At 46.0% G+C, this 27,500-nt stretch overlaps 3 protein-coding genes across 4 annotated transcripts in view; all 3 read left to right on the top strand.

Moving 5' to 3' along the window:
* Positions 1 to 27,500, top strand: part of LOC122254601 (uncharacterized) — a 109,460-nt gene that overhangs the window by 37,762 nt on the left and 44,198 nt on the right. The gene's annotated exons all lie outside the window — the stretch shown is intronic.
* Positions 19,190 to 22,293, top strand: LOC147471028 (uncharacterized). Its single transcript, XM_086542103.1, has 2 exons — positions 19,190 to 19,676; positions 19,958 to 22,293. The coding sequence occupies exon 2, from the start codon at positions 21,145 to 21,147 to the stop codon at positions 22,291 to 22,293; it is 1,149 nt and encodes a 382-aa protein (XP_086398229.1). The 5' UTR covers positions 19,190 to 19,676; positions 19,958 to 21,144.
* LOC147471027 (uncharacterized) lies at positions 22,271 to 27,290 on the top strand. The gene has a single exon (XM_086542042.1). It carries the CDS (start codon positions 22,764 to 22,766, stop codon positions 26,685 to 26,687), a length of 3,924 nt encoding a protein of 1,307 aa, XP_086398168.1. The 5' UTR covers positions 22,271 to 22,763; the 3' UTR covers positions 26,688 to 27,290.

Below are 27,500 nucleotides of genomic sequence, written 5' to 3'. Positions count from 1 at the left end.
GACCCGACCCGACCCGTCATCGGTAATGCGCATGTCAGCGGGTTCCTTGAGACATGGATCCCTTTCGACGCCGGAACGCCCTTAATTGAGAGGCTGATAATTGATCCAAAGGGAAACAATGCCGCGCCGCTTCCGCCCGCCCGCGTGGGGGTGTTGTGTTGCATGGGTGGGGGGGAGGGAAAGTGTGTGTGTGTGTGTGTGTGTGTGTGTGTGTGTGTGTGTGTGTGTGTGTGTGTGTGTGTGTGTGTGTGTGTGTGTGTGTGTGTGTGTGTGTGTGTGTGTGTGTGTGTGTGTGTGTGTGTGTGTGTGTGTGTGTGTGTGTGTGTGTGTGTGTGTGTGAACATCTGTCTAGATGTTTGCGACTTTTGCCAACTGTTTAATCTCGTGCATTTGCCGCCTTTTTTCTGTTCAGTAAATATTGAATAATCCCAATCAAAGCAACGAGAGGGACGGGTGAAAACTGAACAAGCAAACCTAGCTCCGTTGCGAAATGTATGACGTCATTACCGCGTGAATGGAGGGGGGAAGGGGGATCAAATACAGACATAATTTGCTTTATATCACATTTCTTCAAATTAATTACTTGAAGCTGAAGGGGGAAAATATACATTCTACGCTCCGTAAACAATAAATATTTGTAAGCACTTAAGGCCAAGTGAACAAATGTTTTTCAGGAAGGCTCCATGTTATTCTAACTCCATTATAAGAACAATCCATTTTTCGTGTGCTTGTTCAGTGTTCCGTGCCCACCCCCGTCCCTCGTGCCCTTGTTTGATAAGCACACGCGCCCGTATCGGATCGAACGAAGCCCTTTCGAGGACCGCTTCATTCGGGAATCAATAGCGTGACTCCATTGTCCACGCTCTTGAGGGATGCTCGGCCCTTGGAGATGAAGAGATGGATGCTGCGACAAGGCACGTGCGGCGTCTCGGCCCCCGGCAGCCGAGCGGAAGTCCCGTGGCGGCGTGTGGAGTGACCGCAGATGTGGCTGCGTCTCCTCCTCTCCATCGCACCCTTCATCTCTCGGCGTATGGTCTCCCCCTCGGCGTATCTCTCTTCCCACTCCCCTTCGCAGCCCTCTCCTTCCGAGCACCTTATCGCCTTCGCCTCTCCACTCCCTCCTCTTTCCCCCGTCCTTGTTTATTCTCATATCCGAATTTCCTGCTTCGTGTAAACGGCACCGCTCGCGCGCCTTTTTTCCCCTCGCCTCGGTGGCGCAACATCCGCCGGATAATGAGGACACGGGGAGCGTGTTATGGTAGCCCTTGATGCAGGGAAGGAAAAGCTAACCCCTTCCCCCGTCCGACTCGAGGCCGCTGACCGTGGCATTCCTGGAGTGCTTGGGGATCTTGCGCTGACCGTGCCCTCGCTCGCTCACAAGCACCGGGTCGACACGGTTTCGAGCACTGGTTCGGATTACCTTCTCTAGAGATGGATTGGGTGACGCCGATTGGGGAACGTGCTGGAAAGCCGTTTGCGATTGGGGCGATGTCGTGAACGTTCGAGACCGCCGTTCTGAGTGTAACAGCTGTTTAGTGTTAGTCCAGGGGCGCTCGCCTGCGCTCGCCTTCGCCAGGGATGTTGCAAATAGATAAAACGAGCATCACTCTTCATAAATGACGGATCTCAATCGCGCCAAAGTTAGATTGCACTTGCAACGCCCCTTATTAGGTTGGCCTGTCCTTGTACTTGTTATAATCTGGTCTGAGCACGCGGCGCCTGGCCTGCCTCTTCTCTGACGGACGCGACTGGCCCTGACACGACTTCACTCATCGGGCCACTCCCATTGTCGCTTTAGGGGGAGGGGGGGTCGTTACGTCACAGCCTGGGGTCGGTTGATCGTGGGAAGAAGGCACCTCTCAAGTGACGGCTTCCTTGTCGGACTGTGGGAGAGACAATGTCACTTGCTATTTGTAGATGTGTATATATATTTTTTTATCTATGTATATATCGGTCTTCATCTGAAGGTGTGTGTGTGTGTGTGTATGTATGTGTGTGTGTGTGTGTGTGTGTGTGTGTGTGTGTGTGTGTGTGTGTGTGTGTGTGTGTGTTTGCGTGCGCGCGCGTGGGTGCGTGTTATGTGTAAGTAGGACGGAAAGTAAGTATGCAAGTGTGTGTGTACCTGCATTCTTTTGCGTTCATATTCTGTCAGTGAGTCACTTGCACTATCTTCACTAATGTATTTGTTTAGAAGTCGCCTTAAAATAGAAGTTCAGAACCAAGAACGGGGATGGCCATGCATGAACACTTCTCACTGAAGCGGCTTGAACTTGTCTGACCTCGTCCATGTACGGCAAGAATCTCATGAGATGATGACGTTTGAGCTGATTATAAATAGATTTACTCGGTAATATTGGATAAAGTGAGCCGGTATTTCACCTTGACATTCTCTTCACATTTCTATCTAGTTTCACGATCCGTACCAAGTTTACTTAACAATTGACCAGTTATCGTAACACTTAAACCAGCATTGCCCAGGCCACCTTAATCTCCACGCAAAGATTGATGGACCGCGGCCGACCATCCCCAGCTATTCGCCATTCTTCTTGTCTGCTAAATGTCTATTTCTGTTTCGCTTTCCTTTATCGTTCGACCTTACACACTACTATCCAGCGGTCTATCTCACAGTCCAGTCGATTAGTCGAGTCCCGTGTTAGCGATAGTATGGTTTCTGGCCAGCCTTTCTGGCGCTAGACTCGGGTTATGGGAGATTTCTTTTGACATGACGCCTTCGTCTCGTTATCAGAGGGATGCTGATAGCTTGCAGCACTTGGCTTCGGCTATTAGAGTGATGTTGATGTCTTGTATTATGTTGCTGTTTGCCCTGTCTATTAGAGTGATGCAGAAGACTTGTATTATGTAGCTCTTTACTTCAGCTATTAAGTGATGTAGGTAGTTTGCATTATATAGCTTGCGTATATCATCTCTTATTATATTAATATAGTGAGTTTTTTTTTCTATTGCAAGCACTAAGAGACGAAAGCATAAATAGAAAGAGATATGGATGACTTTCCCCCTCTCCCCCTTCCCCCCCTCATCCCATTATCCCTCCAGGCCTTCACCCGCACCCATACCCCCCCCACCCCACCCCACCCCACACCCACCACCCACAATCCTCACACCTGGGAGAATCGGGTTGGGGGACGGAGGAGGGGGAGGGGGGAGGGGGAGGGGGAACTAAGGGATACGTACGATGTTATTAATCAGGTGAGATGGAGGTGCTATATTCTTGTCATCTCTGATTGATCATTGGTAAAGGGATTAATTAGTGAATGTGGATGTTACTTTGTTCCGTGGTCTTGGAATCGAGGGATGGTTACTAATTTCCATCGGGAAATTTTGAGTAATGGGGCTTTCGATCTTGTATTTACGTGTGTGTGTGTGTGTGTGTGTGTGTGTGTGTGTGTGTGTGTGTGTGTGTGTGTGTGAGTGAAGTTGTTTGTGAGTGTTAGAGAGAAATTCATCATTGATCAGATAACCCACAAACGTGTATAATGTAAGGACGACAGGGGATATGGTGACACTATATTGAGAGTATGGTGTGAAGCTTTTCTTACAGTGCGAGTGTGAAATGCAAGGAAAGAGTCAGTAACACAAACACAATTATGCGAAGGGAAATCCGTGAGTGGAAAGGGTGACAATTATACTATTGGCAAAGTGATACCTCCGATAGCCAGCCTCATTACCTGGTTGCCATATGGCATGTGATACCCACGTGCCCTCCTCCGACCCCCCTTGGCTGTCCCCCTCCCATTACCACCAGACCACTCACGCGCGCACGCCCACGCTACCTCACTCTCGCACGTTCAGCAGATGTTCCGAACCCGCACACGCCATACACGAAGCCGGAGTTCTGACACGGGCAGGTACACACACACACTCAGGGTACATACACACATACCAACCAAACGGGTGTGTGTGTGTGTGTGTGTGTGTACGTGTGTGTGTGTGTGTGTGTGTGTGTGTGTGTGTGTGTGTGTGTGTGTGTGTGTGTGTGTGTGTGTGTGTGTGTGTGTGTGTGTGTGTGTGTGTGTGTGTGTGTGTGTGTGTGTGTGTGTGTGTGTGTGTGCGTTTGTGCGTGAGTGTGAAACTGTGACCGTGTGTGTTAGAGAAAATTCATCAATGATCAGATAACCACAAACGTGTATATAATTCCTACACACAAGATGCTCTGCACATCCATTTGCTTCATGGATGGCGCGGGTCCCAACCTGAAAATGTCCTGAACTTTCGTCACTCTTGAAAAAAAAGAATAACACTGTGAAAGCTCCGGTGATTCTGTCCGTCATCACAATTCTTCATTGTCGGGAAGTTTACTGTTTACTAACTAACGGACGAAAGGTTGGGTTCGGGTGGGGGGGGGGGTGTATAGTGGGAGGTCGGGTGAGGGGGTAGGGATGGGGAGGGGTGTGTTCTGGTCCTTCTGAGCGACGAATGGAACTCTGGAGATTGTTACTGATTGTTGTTTTCGGTATTTTTATTCGGGTGTCTGTTCCATTTCCTACGTTTTTTCCATTATCTTAACTATTTTCTCGATTCTAATCCTGAGATAACACACGTCGTATCAGTAAGTAACGGTCACTATATATGGCAAATGATCATTACATCCCGACAAAAATGGAATTTCCAATCACAATAGTATTTCGAGAGAAATCACTTTCATGACAAGAAAAAAAAAATGTTTCGTCACACCAGACCTCACAAAGACTACCGTAACATCATCGAGTCCCTTCATCACGTCCGATTTCACGCCCAAGGCCCAATATTCTGCCTTAATGGGCCCAAAAATCCCACTAATGAATGAAGTGAAAGGTTACCGGAAGGTCAGCGGGGACGGCTTCGGAGGCAGGGGCCGTAACAGCTGATTTAGTGCGACTCTCCGAAGCCCCGGATGAAGCCGAGCGTGAACCTGAACCTTCGGACCTTTGTGCTTCGTTCTTTCTGGCTGCTTCGAACCAAGGGCTTATATAGTCTCTAGAGGATACATTATATAAAGGAACGAAAGGTTAGAATACATTACTTACAAGAAATGACAGGTTATGGAATATTCACCATTCAAAGAAATCAAACGCTTCACACAAGAGAATCATAACCTAAATATATAGTCTCTAGAGGATACATTATATAAATAAACGAAAGGTTAGAATACAATACTTACAAGAAAGGAAAGGTTATGCAATATTCACCAATACAAAGAAATCAAACGATTCACATAAGAGAATCATAACCTATTTAGAATATATTATATCAAGAAAAACTATATGCATCCTATGTGGGCTTTGGTTTCAAGTATCGAAGGTCTGGGTGGGCGTGTGTGAGGTAGCTTCTGTTGTGAGGGAGTGAAAGTAGATGTTCTTGGATGTCACTATTTCATATTCGCGTGATGCAGAAAATGCTAAAAGTAGATAGATTTTGGGGGTTTCAGTAATTTTATTGATATAACGTTTTTCTTATTTAAAAAAATATTTAATTAATCTGTTTACTCGGAGGATAATTTCCAACAGAGGGTCATGTCGAGAGAAATTTGTCATGACGTAGAAGAGAATGAATTAGACCGTTGGGAATATTTTTGTAAGCCTATGTCCTGGAGAAATAGTTTCGGTTCAGCAGCCACAACTCGAGTCCAGTAAATCACTTCTTTCGTGGAATGGGGGGGGGAGGGGAAGGACCCCCAGTGACGTTCCACAGACCATTCCATTCTGTCCCTCCATAATGGTAACGTCTTCATTTCCACCAAAAACTCATTTGACCTTCACTCCCCCTCCCCCTCCTCCTCCCCCTCCTCCTCCCCCTCACTCTCCACCCCCTCCCATATTCGTTCTCGTTCCCTCCTCCCTCCTCCCTCTTCCCTCCTCCCTCTTCCCTCTTCCAATGCCCAGTCTCTTTTCCTCTCGACTATAGTTAGCGAAGGAAGGTGACTCGAAAAAAGGAGAAGAGAAGAAGAAGAAGAAGAAGAAGAAGAAGAAGAAGAAGAAGAAGAAGAAGAAGAAGAAGAAGAAGAAGAAGAAGAAGAAGAAGAAGGAGAAGAAGAAGAAGGACTAGGAGAAGGAGAAGAAGAAGGACTAGGAAGAGGAGAAGGAGAAGGAGATGAAAAAGGAGGAGGAGAAGAAAAAGGAGAACATGTAGAAGTAGTAATAGAAGAAGATGAAGAATGAGAAAAGAAGAGCATCTTATTCCCACTGCATCCGACGCCCGCGTAACCCAATCTGTCAAATCGCCAAAGTTAAAATCCCAGATCACACACACACCGTGGTTGGGTTAGTTACCTTTTAACAGCGTTGACCCAAACACTGGTGGTTCCCCCTACCGAGGAGACGCGGAAAGGAAGGGGGGGGGTGATGCGGGGATGGGAGAGGAGGAGAGGGGGGAGGGGTGATGAGGGGATGGGATAGGATGGCGAGGAGAGAAGGGAAGGAGGGTAAGGAGGGGAGGTGACGAGGAGGAGAAGGGGTAGGATGCAGGCATGGGATAAGGTGAGGAGAGAAGCGAGAGAGAGTGAGGGAGAGAGGGGAGGATGCGGAGATAAGATGAAGAGAGAAATGAGAGTAGAGAAGGGAGGATGAGGATAGAAAGAGGAGGAGAAGGGGAAGGAGAGTGATGAGAATAGGGGGTAGGGGGCAAAGCAGAGGAAGAAGGGAGGAGGGAGAGTTTCACAGCCCAGTAGGAGGGAGAGGAATCTTCTCCCTGTAGGAAATTCATATGGTTCAGACCCCCTCCCCTCCTTCCCCCATCTCCCCCGGCTGGAGGTGCAGGGTAGGGGGTAGGCGAGAAGGTACCGTAGAGGCTTAAATGTGAAGAGAGCGATACAAAAGGAATGCGTAATCAGCCGAGAGAGGTAGAAAGGGGAAGAATAGAGATAAGGGTAGATAGTGACGTCGAGCCTCCGAGAAAAGGAAAATACTCGCCGACATGAAAACGAAACGGCTGACGTATAGCTCGAAACTTTTACAAAAGCGCTTGTAGTTTCGCTTTCGAAAGGGCAGTGACTCGGTTCCTTACAACTAAGGATTTCCGCGGTTAAGTTATTAGCGATTTCGTATTTGATGTTTCTCTTCGGTAGTATCTTTGCTTCTCTCGATTGTAATTAACCTATTTACAGATGCTCCACGCCTATCGTAAAACGCAATAAATATGAACTATCTAAACTTAAACTCTCTGATAAACTTGACGATAATGAAAGTGTGTTGACCAAGCTTTCATCAGTAAGAGATGAAGATGAATAAACTTACCTTTAGTCTCTTAATAAGTAACTTCCTTTTTTAAGGATATGAATGTGAATAACTGAATAACTACACAGCGTAAAACATGTAAATGAAATTGTATACAAATTCTCTTACGCTATGAAATAATTGTCGCATTCATACTTTCTTTTCTCTATCTTTCGCAATGAACTTTATCCAAGTAAGTTCCACTGGAAAGCCGTGTCCAATAGTAGCGACCGGTGGGACCCGTAGATTGAAAGCTTTCTCCGGAACTCGTTAGTGATGGATAGATGAGATACCCCGGTGGAAATGGAAAATTGAAGATTGAGAGATAACTTAATGGCGATGAGGAAATCGGAAGATAAGATCACCTAATGACACAAGCGATGTCCCACTTCCCAAACACCTAATCGAGACGTTCCCGGTGCACTTCGCAGATGCTTAGTTTCGGGGGCAGAGGGGGGAGGGGGGAGGGGGGAGGGGTGTCTCTCATTGAACCTCTTCTGGACATTAGTCACCGTGCGAAAAACCACCTCCCTCAAGTGCCGTTATCACTTCGATGTTGATCTTCGATTCGCTTATCTCGCCTCTTGGTCTCAATCGTGAGAAACGAGGCTGATAGCTTGTATTCTTGGTGTTAAATGCAAGTGATAACGTCTGTTATTTTTTTATTGGAAATGGATAACAAACCTAGGCTCTGATGACCTTCACGTGTGTGTGTGTGTGTTCACGTGAATTCGATTATATGTCTGTGTTTTAGTTTACAGAGGCAGCAGTGAGTTATTTGGTCAACAGGAGAATAACAGTAATCTCAATGTTGCAAAGTGGTTTTGTATCAGACACGAATCGAAGTATTTACAAAGAAAACACTTTCAAGGTCCCCCATAACGAACCGTTATAAAGAGCGCCCGAATATCTTATTAATTAAATTCCCTCCCCGGTTTAGACGGTTGTGTGTTTTGAATGCCTCGCCCTCTATCGGCGAGACTGCGAATCAGATCTGTGTTGTTGATAACCTCATTTTTAATTTGTTTTCGGAGGATGATTAAACAAGCAATACACGACATTTGATTTAAGGATAGGTAGGCTTTGAAGGACGAAATCCTATCCCAAGTCGAAGGGATAGTTTTAGCATAGTGAAATAAGGGCAAGAGCGCCAAACACCGAACACGACATAAAGGGAATTCCTGCAGAAGACAAAACCACCATAAGACAACCCTTAACTAGCGAGAGACAGAATCTTCCTTTGTGCGCCAGTCCTTTCTCCAAGACAAGGGTATGTTTGCATATTAATTAGTATTCAATCGTGGCGTATTGTTGCGACCTCGGGGCACTGTGAGGCTGTTTGTTAGGTCATTAGGGCAGAATTAATTGGAAAGGGTGATCGCCACTCCCCCATATAACCAAATGGGAGTTAATTGATCAGCAAATACAGCTGGTTTCCGCGTTGCATTCCCTCTTTAGTGGATTATCAAGGATGGAAGTAAGAGGGTGAAGATGTACGTTCCTAAGTATCGGCGAAATGATTTAATTAACGGACCGAGACTAGATTAGGCACTGCATTTCCTCCATTCCTGATCACGCTATATATTCTGATGTTAACACGATCATAATTTAGATCCATATAAATATTGATAAATATTACTTTTCTCCGGACCTGCACGGCTGCACGGATCATCGTTAAAAAAAAAAAAAAAAAAAAAAAAAAATATAATAATAATAATAATAAGACTTTACCATACGCGGCACTGACATTATTTTTTTTCTTTTTTTTTCTTTCAGGTAAGCCGAACGGCAGTGATTTCCACGCCAGTTATATAACCGGTGGGTGGGTCCGTCTGTCCTCAGGTATGTTTATTTTGCAGTGGATATAAAAAGACGTCCAGCTATCATGGTCTGATTAAACGACTATATTTTCGCTCTTTGCTATCGGGGAGGTTGCCGTAGTAAAGCGAATGTCATTGTTCTTAGGCGTTTTAGCTGTCGTTTTTTTTCAGATAAAAAAGGAAGATGTTGAGTTTAATATGGCTGTTTCTTTTTTAGCGCGAAGATCGAAGGACATTCGGGGGAGTTATGAACACAATGAGACTTATTACAGATAGGAGAGATAACTACTGTCATTATCGTGGATGTTGTATCAGAGGAGTCACTTAAGTACCTTTTTTTATTTTCTCATGTTATTTTAACCAACTCTCGAGTCTTAAAACACCGGAGTAAATTTGAAAACATTCATATCCAAGAATGAAAAACAAAACAACAGATTAACAGATAAAAAAAATCATGTAGTGAAACCAAACAATCGGTAACAGATCATAAGTATTGTCTCCTGTTAGGTGTAGGTCTTGCCAAGGGGGTTTTAAGTGTAGGAACAGCTGCTTGGATCAACCTACGAATTGGTCGTGCAATGCATGACTTGTGCCGGTGTCATGCAATGCAGAGTCTTTCTCGTATATGTTATGCATCGCATCGTTTCTTCTTGGGGTGTGTCATGCACGAAGCTCTATCTCGTAGTTGTGTTTGGAATAGGGAAGTAAGTGTTCGCCTTCATTAGCCTAACACCCTTCAGTAATAACAAGGAATAGAAAAAAAAACAATCTTCAGGAACTAATCAACGGTCCCTTTCGAAGGTTAAACAAACGATGACGTAGCGCCGCGTCGACCAATCACGGCCGCTCTTCTGTTTACTTTGCCGTTCCGTTTTCTGTGTCCTTCGCCGGCCGCCGTCCGTCCACGTTATGCGCGGGTAATTCATTTGTGTGATAATGCAGTTGCCAAATTTGAAGGCGTGATTGGTCGTTTCGCCTTTTTGTTTGCCGTGGGACATCGCCTGCCTTTGTAGGGGAGCAGGAAGAGGAAGAGAAAGCGAATCTCGGGTGGACTCGAGCTACATGCAAACTATATGCAAAATTCTTTTCAGGTTAATATGCAGATGAGATGGGAATATCATCGTGGGCTGACGAATGGTTGGAAGCTGTCAGAGTGGCCAGGTGGGAAGAGGTTACGGAGGGAAGACCGCTCAAGGTGAAGTGGGCAGGAGAGCGGCCTTCCCTGTCCTCGCCCCAAGAGTGTTTAGAATGGACGAGCTCTTTCGCCGGCCGTATCGGGGGCCTGTCCTTTTAAAAAGCATTCTGCAGACTTCCCGCTTTCGAAGGCTCTCGAGCGGTCCTGCAAGTGAGGCCGCAAGTGGCGGTTACTGATTGGCGAATCGAAAGGGCGCCGTGGGGTGTTGCGAATGGATCGTCACGCTGAAAGCTGATCGTTGCAAGATTAAGCGAAGAAACACTCCAGAACACTCAAGTAAAACGCGATATTTTTTTCCCTTCTTCGACTTGACGTAACGGCTCTTTGTGCGGCGGGCTTAACAACGTCTTGCTTGACTGACCTCTAGGAAAAGAGTATGGTTATTATTTCTGTTGAGAAACACTTGCTTTAGAACCTTCTGAGAACTCTAACACAGCATAATTGGTTGATAATGCACGGTGCAATGAAAAGTGAAATCAGACTTTCTGTTCGTTTCCATACATATTAAGGAAAAAAATATATTTAAACAACATTGAAGCACAGCTGAGCAGTGTTTATTGCCTAACTCCTCCGGCACTTACCTACGGAAGGCCTTTTTAGTGAACTTACACACAGGCTTGAGTGTCTCGAGTGCAGACCTCCCAGCGCGTGCAACTAGAGCAAAACTCTCGGTCTTCGAGTAAACACTCTTAAGTATAGAAGGCACGGCGACCACTCCCCCCCCCCCTCCCGCTCCTCCTCCCACCAACCATTTCTACCCCCCTTGTCCTAGTCCCTCCCCTCCTCTCCTCCATCCCTCCCACAACCTCTTCTGCCCCTTGTCCGAGCCCCTCCCCCCCTCTCTTTTCCATCCCCAAACCTCCCCCCTACCTCCCCTACCTCCCCTAGTCCCAGACCCCCACCCCCCAGTCCCAGACCCCCACCCCCAGTCCCAGACCCCCTCCCCCACCAGTTCTTCCACAACACTCATGTTCACGCTTGGAACCCGAGACGTCCAGTGTTTCACCGCGGGGGTTCTGAACCTCCGTATCCTCGCGATCACCCTCCGTGCTGAGTCACAGATGCAGATGCTGTTTGTGCTCGTAATGTTTTGATCGTCGACTCTCCAGACTGTACGAGGGCGGTTCATTGCAATTTGCACGCTTTGATGTTGAGACCAAAGGTGTTTTTAGAGTGATCTAGTGAAATTCGGCGAGTTTTAGACTAGTTCTGAAAACAACTACGAAGCAAGTGATAAGAATGAGAGGACGTCCTTCCTCGCTTTTTCCTTATTGACTGCACTATTTACGGTATTACCTTCGGAGGCTATAGACACGGAAGGAGCTGTGTCAACAAGACTTGACAGAGGGACTTAGCTTTTCCGTCCTTCTCCCCCACCTCCCCCTCCCCCCCCACCCTATTCTCCCTTCCGCCACTTGATTAAACAATCTCCATAAGTCCCCCCTCCCCTCCCTGTGAAAACAATACTCGGCGCGCAAACAGAAAATGGGTATCATTGGGACGTCAGTGCTGGTGGCTTTTATATACCCTCGTAAAGAACGCGACTTGTTGAGGAATCTCATCATTTGACAATTCTTTCTTGGTCTATTCGCCTCCCTTCAATCCCAGTGAAGATAGAGCCAGATAGGAGACGATTCAATCCATCCAGTATTGAGGAGTGACACCGATATTCGCTTTTATTTGCCTGCGATATTTTTTTTAGTGTAACAGGATCTCTCCCGGACAAACCAGCCAGCCAGTGAGACCCACAGCGAACGCGGTCTTTGTATACGAAACCTGTACCGATTCCGCAAGCAATTCCGAGCGTGTCCCGTGCCATTTGTGCAATCTTATCGAAGAAGACATTCAGCGTGCGCAACAAATCATGAGCGAGTGTGCTTCGTGGACTGTTAGGAATCTGGTTGTAGTCGACGCGAAGGTGAAGTACCAGTATATTCACGAGGTACTGGACCCCTCCCCCCCTCCCCCCTCCTCTCTCCTCTCTTCCCTCTTCCCACTTCCCCCTGGCGTTCATCTCCCTCTTATCGCACGCCCATTCACAACCGCCCACCCGCACGCAATGCTATCTGAAAGCTTGGGCTGTTTATTGCCACTAATTTGATCTTTCTTTTCGTCTGCGATTAAGTTCGGTTTCGTTGTCTGGACGCGTCTGGCTGGTTGTGAGGGCTATTCCGCCTTTCGTATCTTCTCTGTTGTTCCTTATTCTCTCCTATCAAGAGATGTATGTCTTTGGAATGTCTTTGGGATATCTTTGGAATGTCTCTGGAATGACCGATGATTATAATGAATGAAACGGCGATAATTTTTCCCCCTTCTTTCTTACCTATTGTAATCAATTTTCGAAGAATACACGGATAGAAAAAAAATAAAAAAATAATTGCGGGTGTGGGGTTCACCTTTCGACACATCATATGAGCGCTGGCTATATTTAGACCTTTTGTTTGCGTCAGTGCAGGAGGGGCCGGGGCGCGAGGGTGCCGCGAACGGGAGAATCTTGCAAGTCTTTACCGGCAGAGTCACGTGTCAGCTGACAGGATCCGTTGCTTGGAGAGGGTATTGACTTTCCATCAAGCCTCGCCCACCCACCCGCCCACCCGCCCGCACATATCCACGGATCTTACCACCCACACGCCCATCTCCCACCCTTCCTCTCCCCTCCCCTTCCCTCCCCCCTCCCCTCCCTCCTGGACACATCTAACCTTTCTGTCGCCCACCTTATCTTACCACCAGGCCGCCCACATTTGCATCCATCAAGCACACAAAGCAGAGCGGGTCCCCGGGACAGCCCAGCAGACAACGAAAACATTTTCCTTCGCGACTTTCCCCCCCTCCCCCCTTCCCCTCTCCCTCCTTCCCCCCTCGCTTCTCTTTCTCCTCCTCGGCTGCTCTGACGGACGGCGAAAACACGCTGTGTATATCCGTCGCGGCTGCGTCTGTCCCCTGCTTTCCTTGGACCGGCCTTTGTTCCTCTTCATTAGCACGCTCCCCCCCTCACCCCTCACCCCTCCCCTCCTCCCCCCCTGCCCGATTTCCGTGCATGAGCGATAGCCTTGGATTGTTTGCTTGCTCTCTTTCTCTTTCTCTTTCTTTCTCTTTCTCGATTTCTCGCTTTTCTCTCTCTCTCCCTCTCGTCTGTCTTCTCTCTTCTCTATCTCATCTCTTCCTCTCTCTCTCTCTCTCTCTCTCTCTCTCTCTCTCTCTATATATATATATATATATATATATATATATATATATATATATATATATATATATATATATATATCTTTCTTTCTATCCCTCTCTCCCTCTCCCTCTCCTTCTCCCTCTCCCTCTCCCTCTCCCTCTCCCTCTCCCTCTCCCTCTCCCACCCTTCTCCTCCCCCTCTCTTCCTCCCTCTTTCCCTCTCTCTCGCTTTCCCCCATTTTCTCTTCTCCCCCCCCCACCTCTCTCTCTCTCTCTCTCTCTCTCTCTCTCTCTCTCTCTCTCTCTCTCTCTCTCTCTCTCTCTCTCTCTCTCTCTCTCTCTTCCTCTCCTCTCTCTCTCTTTCCTTCCTTCCTCCCTTCCACTTCCTCCCTCCCACCCTCCCTTCCTCCCTTCTTCCCTCCCTTCCACTCCTTTCCTCCCTCCATTTCTCTCTCTCCCTCCCCCTCCCTCTCTCTCCCTTCCCATTTTACTATTACCTCCCTCTACGAACTACCAATCGGCTGGCAACATCTTGAACCTACACAAAGACCCGTCAGGGGGGAGGGGAGGGGGAGATTTTCCACGCCCCCTTCCCCCCCCATACCTGCCGATACCAGAATACCAGACCATTATTTTTCTAATTTCTTGCGCTCTTTCTTCTCCCATCATCATGATCATCATCGTCATCATCATCGTCATCATCATCATCATCATCATCATCATCATCATCATCATCATCATCATCATCATCATCACCATCACCATCACCATCACCAATATCAGCATCTTCATCACCATCACAACCACCATCATCCATCATCTTTATCTTCTAACCTTGTATCTCATCATTATTAATTACATTCCCAATGCCCTCCTCCTCCTCCTCCTCCTCCTCCTCCTCCTCCTCCTCCTCCCCCCCCCCCCCCCCCCCCCCCCCCCCCTCCCCCTCCTCCTCCTCCTCCTCCTCCTCCTCCTCCTCCTCCTCCTCCTCCTCCTCCTCCTCCTCCTCCTCCTCCTCCTCCTCCTCCTCCTCCTCCCACACCCTACCCCCCTTCCCCTCCCCATCCCCTTCCCTTTCCTTCCTCTTCCTCCTCCTCCCCCCTCCCCCTCCCCCCACCCCTCTCCCCCCGCTGACGTCACTGAGGATAAGTGTTTCGTGAATCATCCTGCAGCTATGGAAGGTGAGCGGCGTTCGTGGATACGTCCTACGACCCCCCCTCCCCCTCCCCTCCCCCTCCGTTCGTGGATACGTCCTACGCCCCCCCCCCTCCCTTCCCCTCCCCCTCTGTTCGTGGATATGTCCTACGACCCCCCCTCCCTTCCCCTTCGTTCGTGGATATGTCCCACGACCCCCCCCACCCTCCCCTCCCCCTCCGTTCGTGGATACGTCCCACGACCCCCCCCTCCCCTCCCTCTCCTCCCCCTCCGTTCGTGGATATGTCGTGACGTGAATGCGGATTATCTTTGGGTGAAAGATGGATCTCGCGCGTATTTTTATTTTTTAATTTTTATATATTTTTTTTATTTATCTTTTGCTTATCTTTTCTTTATGTCATTTTTTCTCTCGTTTGCCTGTCCGGTGCATGATTCGGCAAATGTTAGAGAGGCATGTACCGTGCAAGAGACTTTTCAGTTCATGCACTTATTTTTTTTTTATTCGAGGTACCATGCACACTGCTTGTATGAAATTAGACTCTGCAATCGGAATTAGATATCAGTTTAATCTCAAAATTAACCATCATCAATTTTATACCAACTTTAAAGAAAGAGATATCTGCAATACTGATAAAGAAGATTATGAAAAACAGAGAGTTGAAAATAAGATTTGCAGAGATAGTTGCAGATCTCAATTGAATATGTTGCAGGTGTGACTACTAGGCTTTATGCTGTGATAAGGAGTTACGTGAGTTTACACACGCGCGCTCACACGCACACGCACACACTCAAACACACACGAATACGGACATACACATAATCAACCACTCAATTATTAGAGAGAGATAGATAGATAGAGAGAGAGAGAGAGAGAGAGAGAGAGAGAAACGGAGAGAGAGAGAGAGAGAGAGAGAGAGAGAGAGAGAGAGAGAGAGAGAGAGAGAGAGAGAGAGAGAGAGAGAGAGAGAGAGAGAGAGAGAGAGAGAGAGAGAGAGAGAGAGAGAGAGAGAGAGAGAGAGAAACAGAGAGATAAACAGAGAGAGAAACAGAGGCACAGAGAGAGAGAGAGAGAGAGAGAGAGAGAGAGACAGTGAGAGAGAGAAAGAAAGAAAGAAAGAAAAAGAAAGAAAGAAAGAAAGAAAGAAAGACAGAGACAGATAGAAACATAGAGAAAGAGAGAGGCAGACGGACACACAACCAGGCAGATAAAAAAAAAATAAAAAAAAGACTAAGAGAACATAAAAGAAATTAGTGAAGAGTTTTGTAGTTGGCCATTTTGATTCGCAAGTCAGCAACCTAACCTTGCCTCTTCTCTATCATAAACATATATAACCACGTATCACTTACACACATGCAATCATTATTAATGCTAATGATATTTTATGGATCTATTTTAAAACCCTTCTTACGAGCACAAAGAAAATATGATTCAGAAAGGTCAGAGTAACAGCGAAAAATTAGCATACGCACCAGTTCCTTCTCGGCGTGGTTTGCATTATCAAACAGTCCAGCATTGCAAAGAGTTGATGCAAGTGTCACCAGCGCTGGAATGTTACCGGGTGAGTGAAGACGAGGGGGTTACGCGCTGTCTGTCTGTCTGTCTGTAAGTCTGTCTCTGATTATCTGATTTTTTTTCTTTCTCGGTCGACTCTGTCATTTCTCTTTTTTTGTCTTTCTCTTTGTTTGTCTGGCACTCTGTCTCTTTCTGTATGTCTGTTTGTCTGCCTATCTGCCTTTCTCTCTCTTTCTTTCTCTTTCTCTCTCTCTCTCTCTCTCTCTCTCTCTCTCTCTCTCTCTCTCTCTCTCTCTCTCTCTCTCTCTCTCTCTCTCTCTCTCTCTCTCTCTCTCTCTCTCTCTCTCTCTCTCTCTCTCTCTCTCTTTCTCTCTCTCTCTCCCTCCCTCTCTCCCTCTCTCCCTCTCTCCTTCTCTCCTTCCTTCCTTCCTTCCCTCCTTCCTTTCCTCCCTCTCTCCCACCCCTCCTTTCCCTGTTTTCCTCCCTCTATGTCTCCCTTCGTACTTCCTTCCCTCACTCACCCACCCTCCCTCCTTCCCTTACTCACCCACCGAAACCCACTCACTCTCCCTCCTTCCCTCAGTCATCCACCCAAACCCACCCATCCTCCCCCCTCCCTCCCTCACCCTCCCCTCCCTCCCTCCCCTCTTTCCCTCAGTTACCCACCCAAATCATCCCCTCCCTTCCCTCCCTCTATCCCTCCCTCCCTTCCCTTCCCTCGTCAGTACGTGTGGGTACAAAGTCTCAGTTCCCGTGGGTTGTGATAGACCTGGCTCAAGGCGGTCTAGTCGAGCCGGTTTAAGAATAAATGACATTTTTTTCCGTGGTATTTTTTTCTTTCTTTTTCTTTCACGAACATGCCCAAGACACATTGCTCGTCGAAGACCGTGCTCAAGGTGATAGTGAGGTCAAAGGGGAAGGGGGTATGGGTGTGGGTGGGGGGGAAGGGTGTGGGTGGGGGGGGAAGGGTGTGGGTGGGGGGGAAGGGTGTTGGGGTGTGGGTAGGGGGGGGGAAGGACAACGAAGGTGAAAAAGGTGAAGGAAGGTGAAGGAAGGAGGAAGTGAAGAAGGAAGTGAATGTTGATATTTGGAAATTGTTGATGGAATTTGAAAGAACGAAGAAAATAAGAAGATTTTGGAACAGAATTGTACACGTTGAAACACCATTCAGCACGAACACAAATCCAAAGAAATTAGGATAAGTACATGACGAAATTATAATGAAATCGAAAGCTGCCCCCCCAAAAAAAAAAGTTCAACACTACTAGAGAAAAGAAGACCAGGAAAGAAAATGAATATTTGTGCCCAATAATTAAGAAGAGTCTAGGCTAAGAACCAAGGCTAACGTCTTTCGCTACAGGAAGGAACGGCGCTTGCTGACATTCTTCTGTTCTTCCACTCAAACGCTAACGAGATCGAGGAGGCAGGATGAAATAGATCTACCAAATCATTATTAAAAAGCGAACTAATCTCCTCTGATATGATTAAAAAGACATGCTGATTAATTCCCTGATATGATTAAAAAGACATGCTAATTAATCCCCCCTGATAAGATTAATACGCTAACGACTCTTATTTTTATTAAATGGTAAATTATCCCCAAGATTAAGATTCCGTGACAAAGGACCTCGTGTTGCCGCTCGTCTCCCGATCACGCCATGCGACCGAAAACAAAAGAACTGCGTCGGCGACATGACGTTGGCAGATCTTTCGGCTAGATGGCGCCGGGTCAGATATTTCTCGCCGCTGTTCTCCATTCTCTTTTATTCGTCTGTTGGCTTCTCCTCTCCTTACAGTGTGTCTGTTGTTCTTGAGTGTCATTTTAAGTCTTCGTCTTCACACCTTTATTCCGATCGTAATCTATTTTACTTATCTATTCTTTATTGTCGTCTATTTTCTTAAATTCATCCAGTATTATTATTATTATTATTATTTTTTTTTTATAAATCTGTCATCTTTACCTTTTCTTCTTCCATTCTGTCGCCTTGTCGCGTCTTTTCTCCACCCTGCGCTATTGTCCTGTCGTCCCCTGGCTCCACCCACTCCGCTGTTCCACCCACCCAACCCCCTCCCACCCTCTCCTTCCATCTGATATATCGTTTCAATGCGAGCAATTTGTTTCACTTTTCCCCCTCGTCCGTTCTCTGCAGTGCTCTATCTTACGTCATCGCCCACATCCTTGTACGTAACTCAAGCTCATTCGCGCTTACACTGCATATACGTCTATGGCGTTTTGCTACGGCTGACGTACGATTTATTTTATATTTTTGTACTCTTTTTTTTCCCGCGGTGTTATTTTTTTATGCTTGCTTGACGTATGTCTTTTTAAAAATCGGAATCGGGTCGGGAATTTATTTAATCGGGAATTTAAAAATCGAGTCGATATATTAAGATGTTTCCTTTCTTAAAAAAAAAAAAAAATAAAAAATAAAATAAAATAAAATAAAAAGGCCAGAACACGACACCTCTCGAGTCCTGCGGAGAGCAAAGGCGTTCAGTCGAGGTGGACAAATGACCCGGGACACGAAAACAAGGTAAAAAGAGACTCACGGCCGAAGAAAAAGTGACCCATTTTACAAGGAGTTGGTGAGTGAGTGAATGACCGACCTACCCGACCTACCCAACCTACCCGACCCAACGACCCGACCGAGCTATAGGGCACACACGAGTCGTGTCGGTCAGGAATCATTCTTCATCTGTTAGCACCTCGAGGTCCTTCTCAAAGATGCCGGCTCCTTGGGGTGAAATTGGCGTGAAGGAATGGTATATATATTTTTTTTTCTGGGATCCGTGACAGCTTGATTGTTTGACGTGGTGGCGGGGTAGATGAGGCGTGGTGGGGGGGGGGGAGAGGGGAGGGGAGGGGCGGGGGATAAGAGGGGAAGGGAGGGGAGGGGTAGATGAGGCGTGGTAAGGGGGATGGGGAGGGGAGGGTAGTGGAGGAATATGGTGGTATGGTGTGGGTGGAAAGTGATGGGGAGGGGGTGCATGGTGGTATGGTGTGGGTGGAAAGTTCGATTCTTGTTTTTTAAATGGGGTGTGCTGGTATGTGCTGAGTATATATGACGTATGGTGTGAGATGACGATGTGGGGCCGTTTTTTTCTTTTCTTTCTTTCTTTCTCTAGAGGTGTTAACGCCGATGGCGGCATTAAAGGACGTAAGTAGAGATAGATAGAGATAAACGACGTAAATAGAGATAGATAGAGAAAAGAACGAAAAGAGATGACACCACTCCATACAGAGCCTATAGCCGCTCACATGGCCTCGACGGACAAACATATTAATGCTCTCCAGATGGGTCGTCAGACAAATCTTGCTTCGCTGTACTCGAACCCATTCCAGCTGAAGTGTTGACTCGCATCGAAAGCTGGTGTCATCGAGTGACCCCACGCAGCCAGCCGCACCAAATGGCCCACATTCATCACCAAGGATGTTTTGTATTACAGACAGTACTCTCTTGTTTTCCCGTGCTGACAAAGCCACGATAGGCCGTGAAGGACCACAGACAGAGCGAAGAAATTATCATTGAAACAGTATAGAACGCCACACTGTCGTGAGAGGACGTGAACGACCTGTAAGATAAGAATAGCCACAAAGGACTGCGTCTGTTCCGCAATGTGTATGTATTTAGTGGTACAGATCTAGTTTAAGTGATCTATATCAACTTTATATCCTTGTTAGTATAATAACATGTTTAAGTGTTCTATATCAACTTTAAATCCTTGTTTAGTGTAATAAACCTGTTTATGTACTTAGTGATAACAGAGATCTAGTTTAAGTGATTATATTAAATTGATAACCCTGTTCAGTATAATAACACGCACTGTACAATTATAAATGTTAAAGGATTATTGTGACAGATTATACCAATGTTGATTGTAACCATGTAACATATTTCAGGTTTGACCACTTTCAATAAACTGGAGTGAGTGCTACACAGCGGTATCAGTCGTCCTTACATTAATTGAACAGCCGCACAGGCTCATGCGGCAACAGTCAAACACAGCAACAGAACAAACGCAAGATACTGAGTGTGAGGATCACGCAGTTCGGAACGCAGCTGTCGCCGGTGGAAATCTACGGAGAATACACACCGGTTTTCGCTCCTGTGAACCAGCGTAAAAGGGAAGTGAATCAAATAAACAAGTGATAAGTGACATGTCATAAATTAAAAATAGTACTGCGAAAGAGCTTAGGCTCATGCACTAGTATTGCGAAAGAGCTTAGGCTCATGCACTGGTATTGCGAAAGAGCTTAGGCTCATGCACTGGTATTGCGAAAGAGCTTAGGCTCATGCACTGGTATTGCGAAAGAGCTTAGGCTCATGCACTGGTATTGCGAAAGAGCTTAGGCTCATGCACTGGTATTGCGAAAGAGCTTAGGCTCATGCACTGGTATTGCGAAAGAGCTTAGGCTCATGCACTTGTTCTGCGAAAGAGCTTAGGCTCATGCACTGGTATTGCGAAAGAGCTTAGGCTCATGCACTTGTTCTGCGAAAGAGCTTAGGCTCATGCACTGGTATTGCGAAAGAACTTAGGCTCATGCACACTGTGAAGAGAAAAAGGGAGCTCGTGTGATGTGAAGTAAAGGGAAGAAAATACTCATGTGAAGTGATATAAATTGGTATTGTGAAAGAGCTTAGGCTCATGCACTTGTTCTGCGAAAGAGCTAAGGCTCATGCACTTGTTCTGCGAAAGAGCTAAGGCTCATGCACTGGTATTGCGAAAGAGCTTAGGCTCATGCACTTGTTCTGCGAAAGAGCTTAGGCTCATGCACTGGTATTGCGAAAGAGCTTAGGCTCATGCACTTGTTCTGCGAAAGAGCTTAGGCTCATGCACTGGTATTGCGAAAGAGCTTAGGCTCATGCACTTGTTCTGCGAAAGAGCTTAGGCTCATGCACTGGTATTGCGAAAGAGCTTAGGCTCATGCACTTGTTCTGCGAAAGAGCTAAGGCTTATGCACTGGTTTTGCGAAAGAGCTTAAGCTCATGCACATGCATTGTGAAGAGAAAAGGGGAGCTCGTGTGATGTGAAGTAAAGGGAAGAAAATATTCATGTGAAGTGATATAAAGGAAATTAGAAAAGAAAATGTCTGAGGAAATTAGAGTCGATATCTTGTCTCATGAAGAACCCAGTGTTAATGAGAGACCTGAATCACCAAATGCCCAAGAGATTGTAGAAGCCATGAATGACAGAGAAACCATAAACCAACCCAGGGTAATGGGTATCGAAGGAGAAAGGCCAGAAGCAACTACCTTTGCCAGATTAGATGATCCATTACTGTGCCGTTTTGATACTTTAGAGACTCATCTGGGCAGAGTGGTAGAAGAGTTGCGTATTCTCTCAACCCAGTTGGTAAAACCGCGAGAATTGGAACCTGACAATGTAAGTGATATCAACCAGACCACACCCTCTGCTGATGCTGATGTAGCTGAGCATCAGGAAGGTATTCTAAAGAAAACGTATAATACCGTCAATTCGGTAACAAAGGGAACATTAAAACGGGCTCATGAAACATCTGATGACAGTGAAACTGAGGCTGAAGACAGCGACAGTGAAAGGGACATGACTGATGATGATGACATTGGAAACCTGATGCCCAAAAGGAGAAAGAAAAATGGTGGAAAGACATCAGAGCAATATAGACGTTCAGTGATGGAGGCTATGAAAGTGGTAGAACATAAGTTACCCATGCTAGAGAGTGAAGGAACAGAACAGTATTGGTCCTTTATGAGTCAGTATAAAGAGCGAACCAAAGGGCTATCAGCCAGGACCAAACTGAACCTGTTGTACAACCACTGTGATCCGAGACTCCGCAAAAAAATCTCGCACTGCTTAAAGATGTCCAGTAAGAAGGGCCTCAAAACAGCCACGAACGCACTCAAAATGAAGTTCGGTGATGTGACACAATACATAGAAAAACAGACTGAGAAATTGTTAAATTGGCCACATGTGAAGAGAAATGACTTAGAAGGGCTCACAGAGTTGTATGACTTTGTGGAATCAATTACATCTTTCACCAGCTCCTTCGATAGGCTACCAGAAATTGACATACCCTTCTACATAACGCAACTGACAAAAAGCCTTGATGATACTAGGATAGACCGATGGAACAATATAAAACCAAAGGCAAGCAAAAAGGGACGAGATATATTGCAGCTTAGAGAATTCTTACGAAAGGAAGTGGAAAACTTAGGCAGGTCAGCAAAGAGAGTTGGAGGGCTTCATCCTCAGTAACTTATAAAGTTAATAGTAAAGAAATTCCTAAGGAGAGTCAGAGGCCTTCAGAATCGACTGACAAGGTTACAAAACGAGATCGAAGGGCAGAGTTTGGGTTTACAACCCAGACAACACCATCAACTTCAAGACCAATTACATGTGATTTTTGTTATGGAGAACATAGCCTGGCTTTCTGTGATTTGTTCAAGTCTGCCAGTATTCACCAACGCAGGAAGATTTTGATCGGCCAAAGGAAATGCTTCAATTGCCTGAAATCTGGCCACAGTGCAAGGCAATGCAGAGCACGGCCATGTGATATCAATGGCTGTGGTGGATACCATTCAAGGTTGCTGCATGATACAGAATTTAGAAAGAGTGGGTCAATTGTTCATGTCAATGATGATAAAAACAAGAGGAAACCAATGGAAGTCCCAACAAAAAGGGAAGAAAGACAATGACTAGAAAGGAGGGAACATACAAATAGCAAGATGAGTAAAGGAGCAACACCTAGACACATTGCATTACCAATAGTCCCAGTCATAATAACATCCAAAGACCAAGCTGCCCAAAGGAGGGTAACTGCATATGCATTGTTAGATTCGGGGAGTACTAGGAGCTTCTGCTCGCGGAAAATTGCAAAATACCTAGATCTAGAAGGTGAAATTATGAAAACAACAGTTGCCACACTTTTGGAGAAGACATGTCAAAATGTAGAACAAGTAGAGTTGAGTGTAAGGGGGCTTCTCACAAAAAGACAAAGACCCATATTTCTCTCACAAGTTATTGTGATGGACACCTTCCCACAAGGCTTACTCCAAACCAAAACAGGCTTCACCGAAGTTTCTTGTTGGCCACATTTAAAGGACCTAATTGAGATACAAGAGCGAACAACACATCTTTCCTTTGAACTACTAATAGGACTAGATGCTCCTGATGCCATGGTGCCCATGGAAGTCAGGAGAGGAAGAGATGGAGAACCATTTGCTGTTAGAACAAAGCTGGGATGGACGGTAAATGGACCCTTACATCCTCAAAGGACTTCAAATCTAAGCTTTGGAAACTATATCGACGAAACGGTGGACCATTCATATGAAAATGCAAATTGGGAAAGTGTAAAACAATTTTGGGATATTGAATCACAAACTGATATAGACGAAAAAGGGTGGTCGGTTGAAGATGGACATGTGATAGATCTCTGGAAAAGGGAAGGGTCTAGGGTCGGAGCCCACCACCAGTTGCCGATACCATTTAGGGAACAGGATCCAGGGCTACCAGATAACTGGACTATGGCCCGTCGACGATTAGACTCATTAAAGAGCAGACTTGAAAGGAATGTTGACTTGCATCAAAGATATGTAAAAGAGGTAGAGGATCTCATAAAAAAAGGGTTTGCTGAGCGAGTACACAAAATAGTTGGACCACTAAACAAAACCTGGTACTTACCACATCATCCAGTCTTCAACCCAAACAAGCCAGACAAACTTAGGATAGTTTTTGATTGTGCAGCTAGTTTCAAAGGAGTGAACTTGAATAAGAAAGTTATGCAAGGACCAGATTTAATGAACAACTTATTGGGCATTCTACTGCGATTCAGGGAAGGGCGAGTTGCATTGGCTGCAGATATAGAGGCAATGTTCCACCAAGTCCATGTTACACCAAGGGATCGTGATGTGCTACGGTTTCTATGGTGGCCTGGGGGAGACCTCTCTGAGAACCCAGTAACCTATCGAATGACAGTACATCTCTTTGGAGGGATATGGAGCCCCGCCTGTGCATCGTATGCGCTACACAAAACTCTAGACAAGGATGAAGGCCAACATTCAGCAGCAGCTAAGAAAAATTTCTATGTAGATGATCTTCTACTGTCAACTAATTCCGAGGAGGAAGCTGCAGAATATGCCATCAATTTGAGGGACACACTTCAAGCTGGAGGCTTCAGACTCACAAAATGGATGTCAAATTCAAGGAAAGTCATGAGAGTTATTCCCACGGATGAAAGAAGCCCCCGAATAAAGGACATAAACCTGACGATCGATAACTTGCCAATGGACAGGGCTCTAGGGGTTCTGTGGGATCTTGATGATGACGTGCTAAAGATCAGAGTGTCAACACCCATGAAGCCAACCACGCGCAGGGGCATACTGAGCATCATGAGTTCCATCTTCGACCCCTTAGGCATACTAGCCCCTTTCACCATTAGAGCAAAGATGATATTCCAAGACGAAGTTCGTCGCAAAATGGGTTGGGACGAAAATCTAACACCTAAAAATGAACAAAAATGGAGAAAATGGATGAATGACCTTGCAAAACTGGAAGGCTTTCAAGTACCACGTCACATAGCAGCAGCCCAGGTCAGCAGCAAATTAGTACATGCCCAACTACATCATTTCTGTGATGCCTCAGAAACGGCCTATGCCGTAGTAACATACGTTCGGTTAGAACACGATAATGGAGATGTCCATATAAGCCTCCTTGGTGCCCGTGCAAGACTTACTCCCATTAAGACGACCTCTATTCCCCGTCTCGAATTGTGTGCTGCCACACTGGCTGCACAAGTTGACACAAAGATACGTCGGGAGATGACACTCATTCTGGAAGATTCTGTGTTCTGGTCTGATAGCATGATTGTTCTACAATATATCTCAAGTACCAGGCAACGCTTTCATACATTTGTAGCGAATCGACTTGGGACAATTCATAGGGCCTCCTCTCCGAACCAGTGGCGTCATGTACGATCAGAAGACAATCCAGCCGATGATGCTACTAGAGGCCTTTCAGCACAAGAGTTGATAAAGGGTGGACGATGGAAATTTGGTCCTTCATTCCTAAGGTATGAGAAGGACTGGCCACCCAAGTTGGTGATATCTGAAGCCTCCGATCATGATCCCGAGATACGTAAGCATGACCCTTTGCTAGCAACAACTGTGGAAGATCAAAACCCAACAGATAAACTGCTCGAACATTACTCATCATGGTATGAGTTACAGCGTGCGGTAGCGTGGTTCCGCAGATTTGTGAAGTGGAACAAGGAAGGACGTTATCCTCAACCTCAACGCCTTTCAGTTACAGAAATTCATGATACAAGAGACTCCATACTAGCATACATACAAATTAGCAGTTTCAAGGATGAACGATGTTCATTACGCAGAGGAGGAAATTTGAAAAAGGAGAACAAACTCTACCGGCTTGAACCTGAGCTTGACAAACATGGGTTAATGAGGGTGGGGGGCAGAAGAATTCATCTTGGTGAATCAAGAGAACGGTGTAGACCAGTAATCCTGCCCAAGGACCACCATGTAACGAAACTGATTGTAAGGGATGCCCATATATTCTTAGCTGCACACTCAGGTAGGGAGCACACACTTTCTATCATTCGTAGAAACTACTGGATTATAGCATGTAGACCATTAATAGATAAGGTCCTTAAGGAGTGTTTTGTTTGCCGCAAGGTAAACAGCAAACCTGCCACTCAACGTCAGGGTGATTTACCGATTGAAAGAGTCCTACCAGGAGGACCACCATTCATTCATACTGGGGTAGACTGTTTTGGACCTTTCCCTGTGTCATATATGCGTCGTACAATGAAGAGATATGGTTGCATCTTCACTTGCCTTAGCTCGAGAGCAGTCCACATCGAAACCCTCCAAGCATTGGATGCAGATGCATTTCTTAATGCATTCGTTAGATTCACAGCGAGGAGGGGTACACCAGAGAAGATGTTTTCAGACAGGGGAACCAATTTCATCCGAGCCCAACGGGATCTACAGATTGCTCTACAGAACTGGAATGAAAATGTGAAGGTTGACAAGGCACTCAAGAAAAAGGGTGTTGAGTGGATATTCCACCCACCTATGGCATCACATATGGGTGGAGTATGGGAGAGGCAGATTCGATCAGTAAGGAAGGTGCTTTTGTCGATTATTGGTCTACAGAGGGTCGATGATGACAGACTACAAACTTTATTCTGTGAAGTGGAAGCTACCCTAAACAACAGACCACTCACTGCTGTGTCGAGGGATATTAACGATCTTGAAGCATTAACACCAAACCATATCTTACGTTTGCATTCTGGGGATGGTTTAGACCTGGGAAGCATGCCAAGTAATGAGGCTTTCCGTCGAAGGTGGATCCACGCCCAATCCCTAGCTGACCGATTTTGGAAACGATGGAGTGAGGAGTACTTACACTCACTCCGAATGCGCAGAGGTAACATTAAACCATCTAGAAATGTGGCAGTTGGAGAACTGGTCCTATTAATAGAACCATTGGTACCCAGGAACCAGTGGAAACTAGGGCGAGTTGTGGCAGTTATCCCGGGTTCAGATGGGCTTGTTAGAAAGGTCCAGGTCCGCACTGCATCAGGGTTTCTGACGCGACCTATCGTGAAACTGTGTCGCTTAGAAGGAGATTAGATTTACATGCATAAGGAATACTGTTCTTCCATTTGTCATTGTCATTGCCACCGTGCTCTGTTGATAGCCCATTCTCGCCAGTGTTGGGCTCAGTTCGCCCAAAGCCGGGGAGTGTTAACGCCGATGGCGGCATTAAAGGACGTAAGTAGAGATAGATAGAGATAAACGACGTAAATAGAGATAGATAGAGAAAAGAACGAAAAGAGATGACACCACTCCATACAGAGCCTATAGCCGCTCACATGGCCTCGACGGACAAACATATTAATGCTCTCCAGATGGGTCGTCAGACAAATCTTGCTTCGCTGTACTCGAACCCATTCCAGCTGAAGTGTTGACTCGCATCGAAAGCTGGTGTCATCGAGTGACCCCACGCAGCCAGCCGCACCAAATGGCCCACATTCATCACCAAGGATGTTTTGTATTACAGACAGTACTCTCTTGTTTTCCCGTGCTGACAAAGCCACGATAGGCCGTGAAGGACCACAGACAGAGCGAAGAAATTATCATTGAAACAGTATAGAACGCCACACTGTCGTGAGAGGACGTGAACGACCTGTAAGATAAGAATAGCCACAAAGGACTGCGTCTGTTCCGCAATGTGTATGTATTTAGTGGTACAGATCTAGTTTAAGTGATCTATATCAACTTTATATCCTTGTTAGTATAATAACATGTTTAAGTGTTCTATATCAACTTTAAATCCTTGTTTAGTGTAATAAACCTGTTTATGTACTTAGTGATAACAGAGATCTAGTTTAAGTGATTATATTAAATTGATAACCCTGTTCAGTATAATAACACGCACTGTAC

Source organism: Penaeus japonicus, unplaced genomic scaffold (genome assembly GCF_977035675.1).
Source record: "Penaeus japonicus unplaced genomic scaffold, GWHDUDI00000001_assembly GWHDUDI00000011, whole genome shotgun sequence".
Lineage (NCBI taxonomy): Eukaryota > Metazoa > Arthropoda > Malacostraca > Decapoda > Penaeidae > Penaeus > Penaeus japonicus.
The sequence above is the reverse complement of the archived record's forward strand: the minus strand, read 5'-3'. Positions and strand labels throughout refer to the sequence as shown.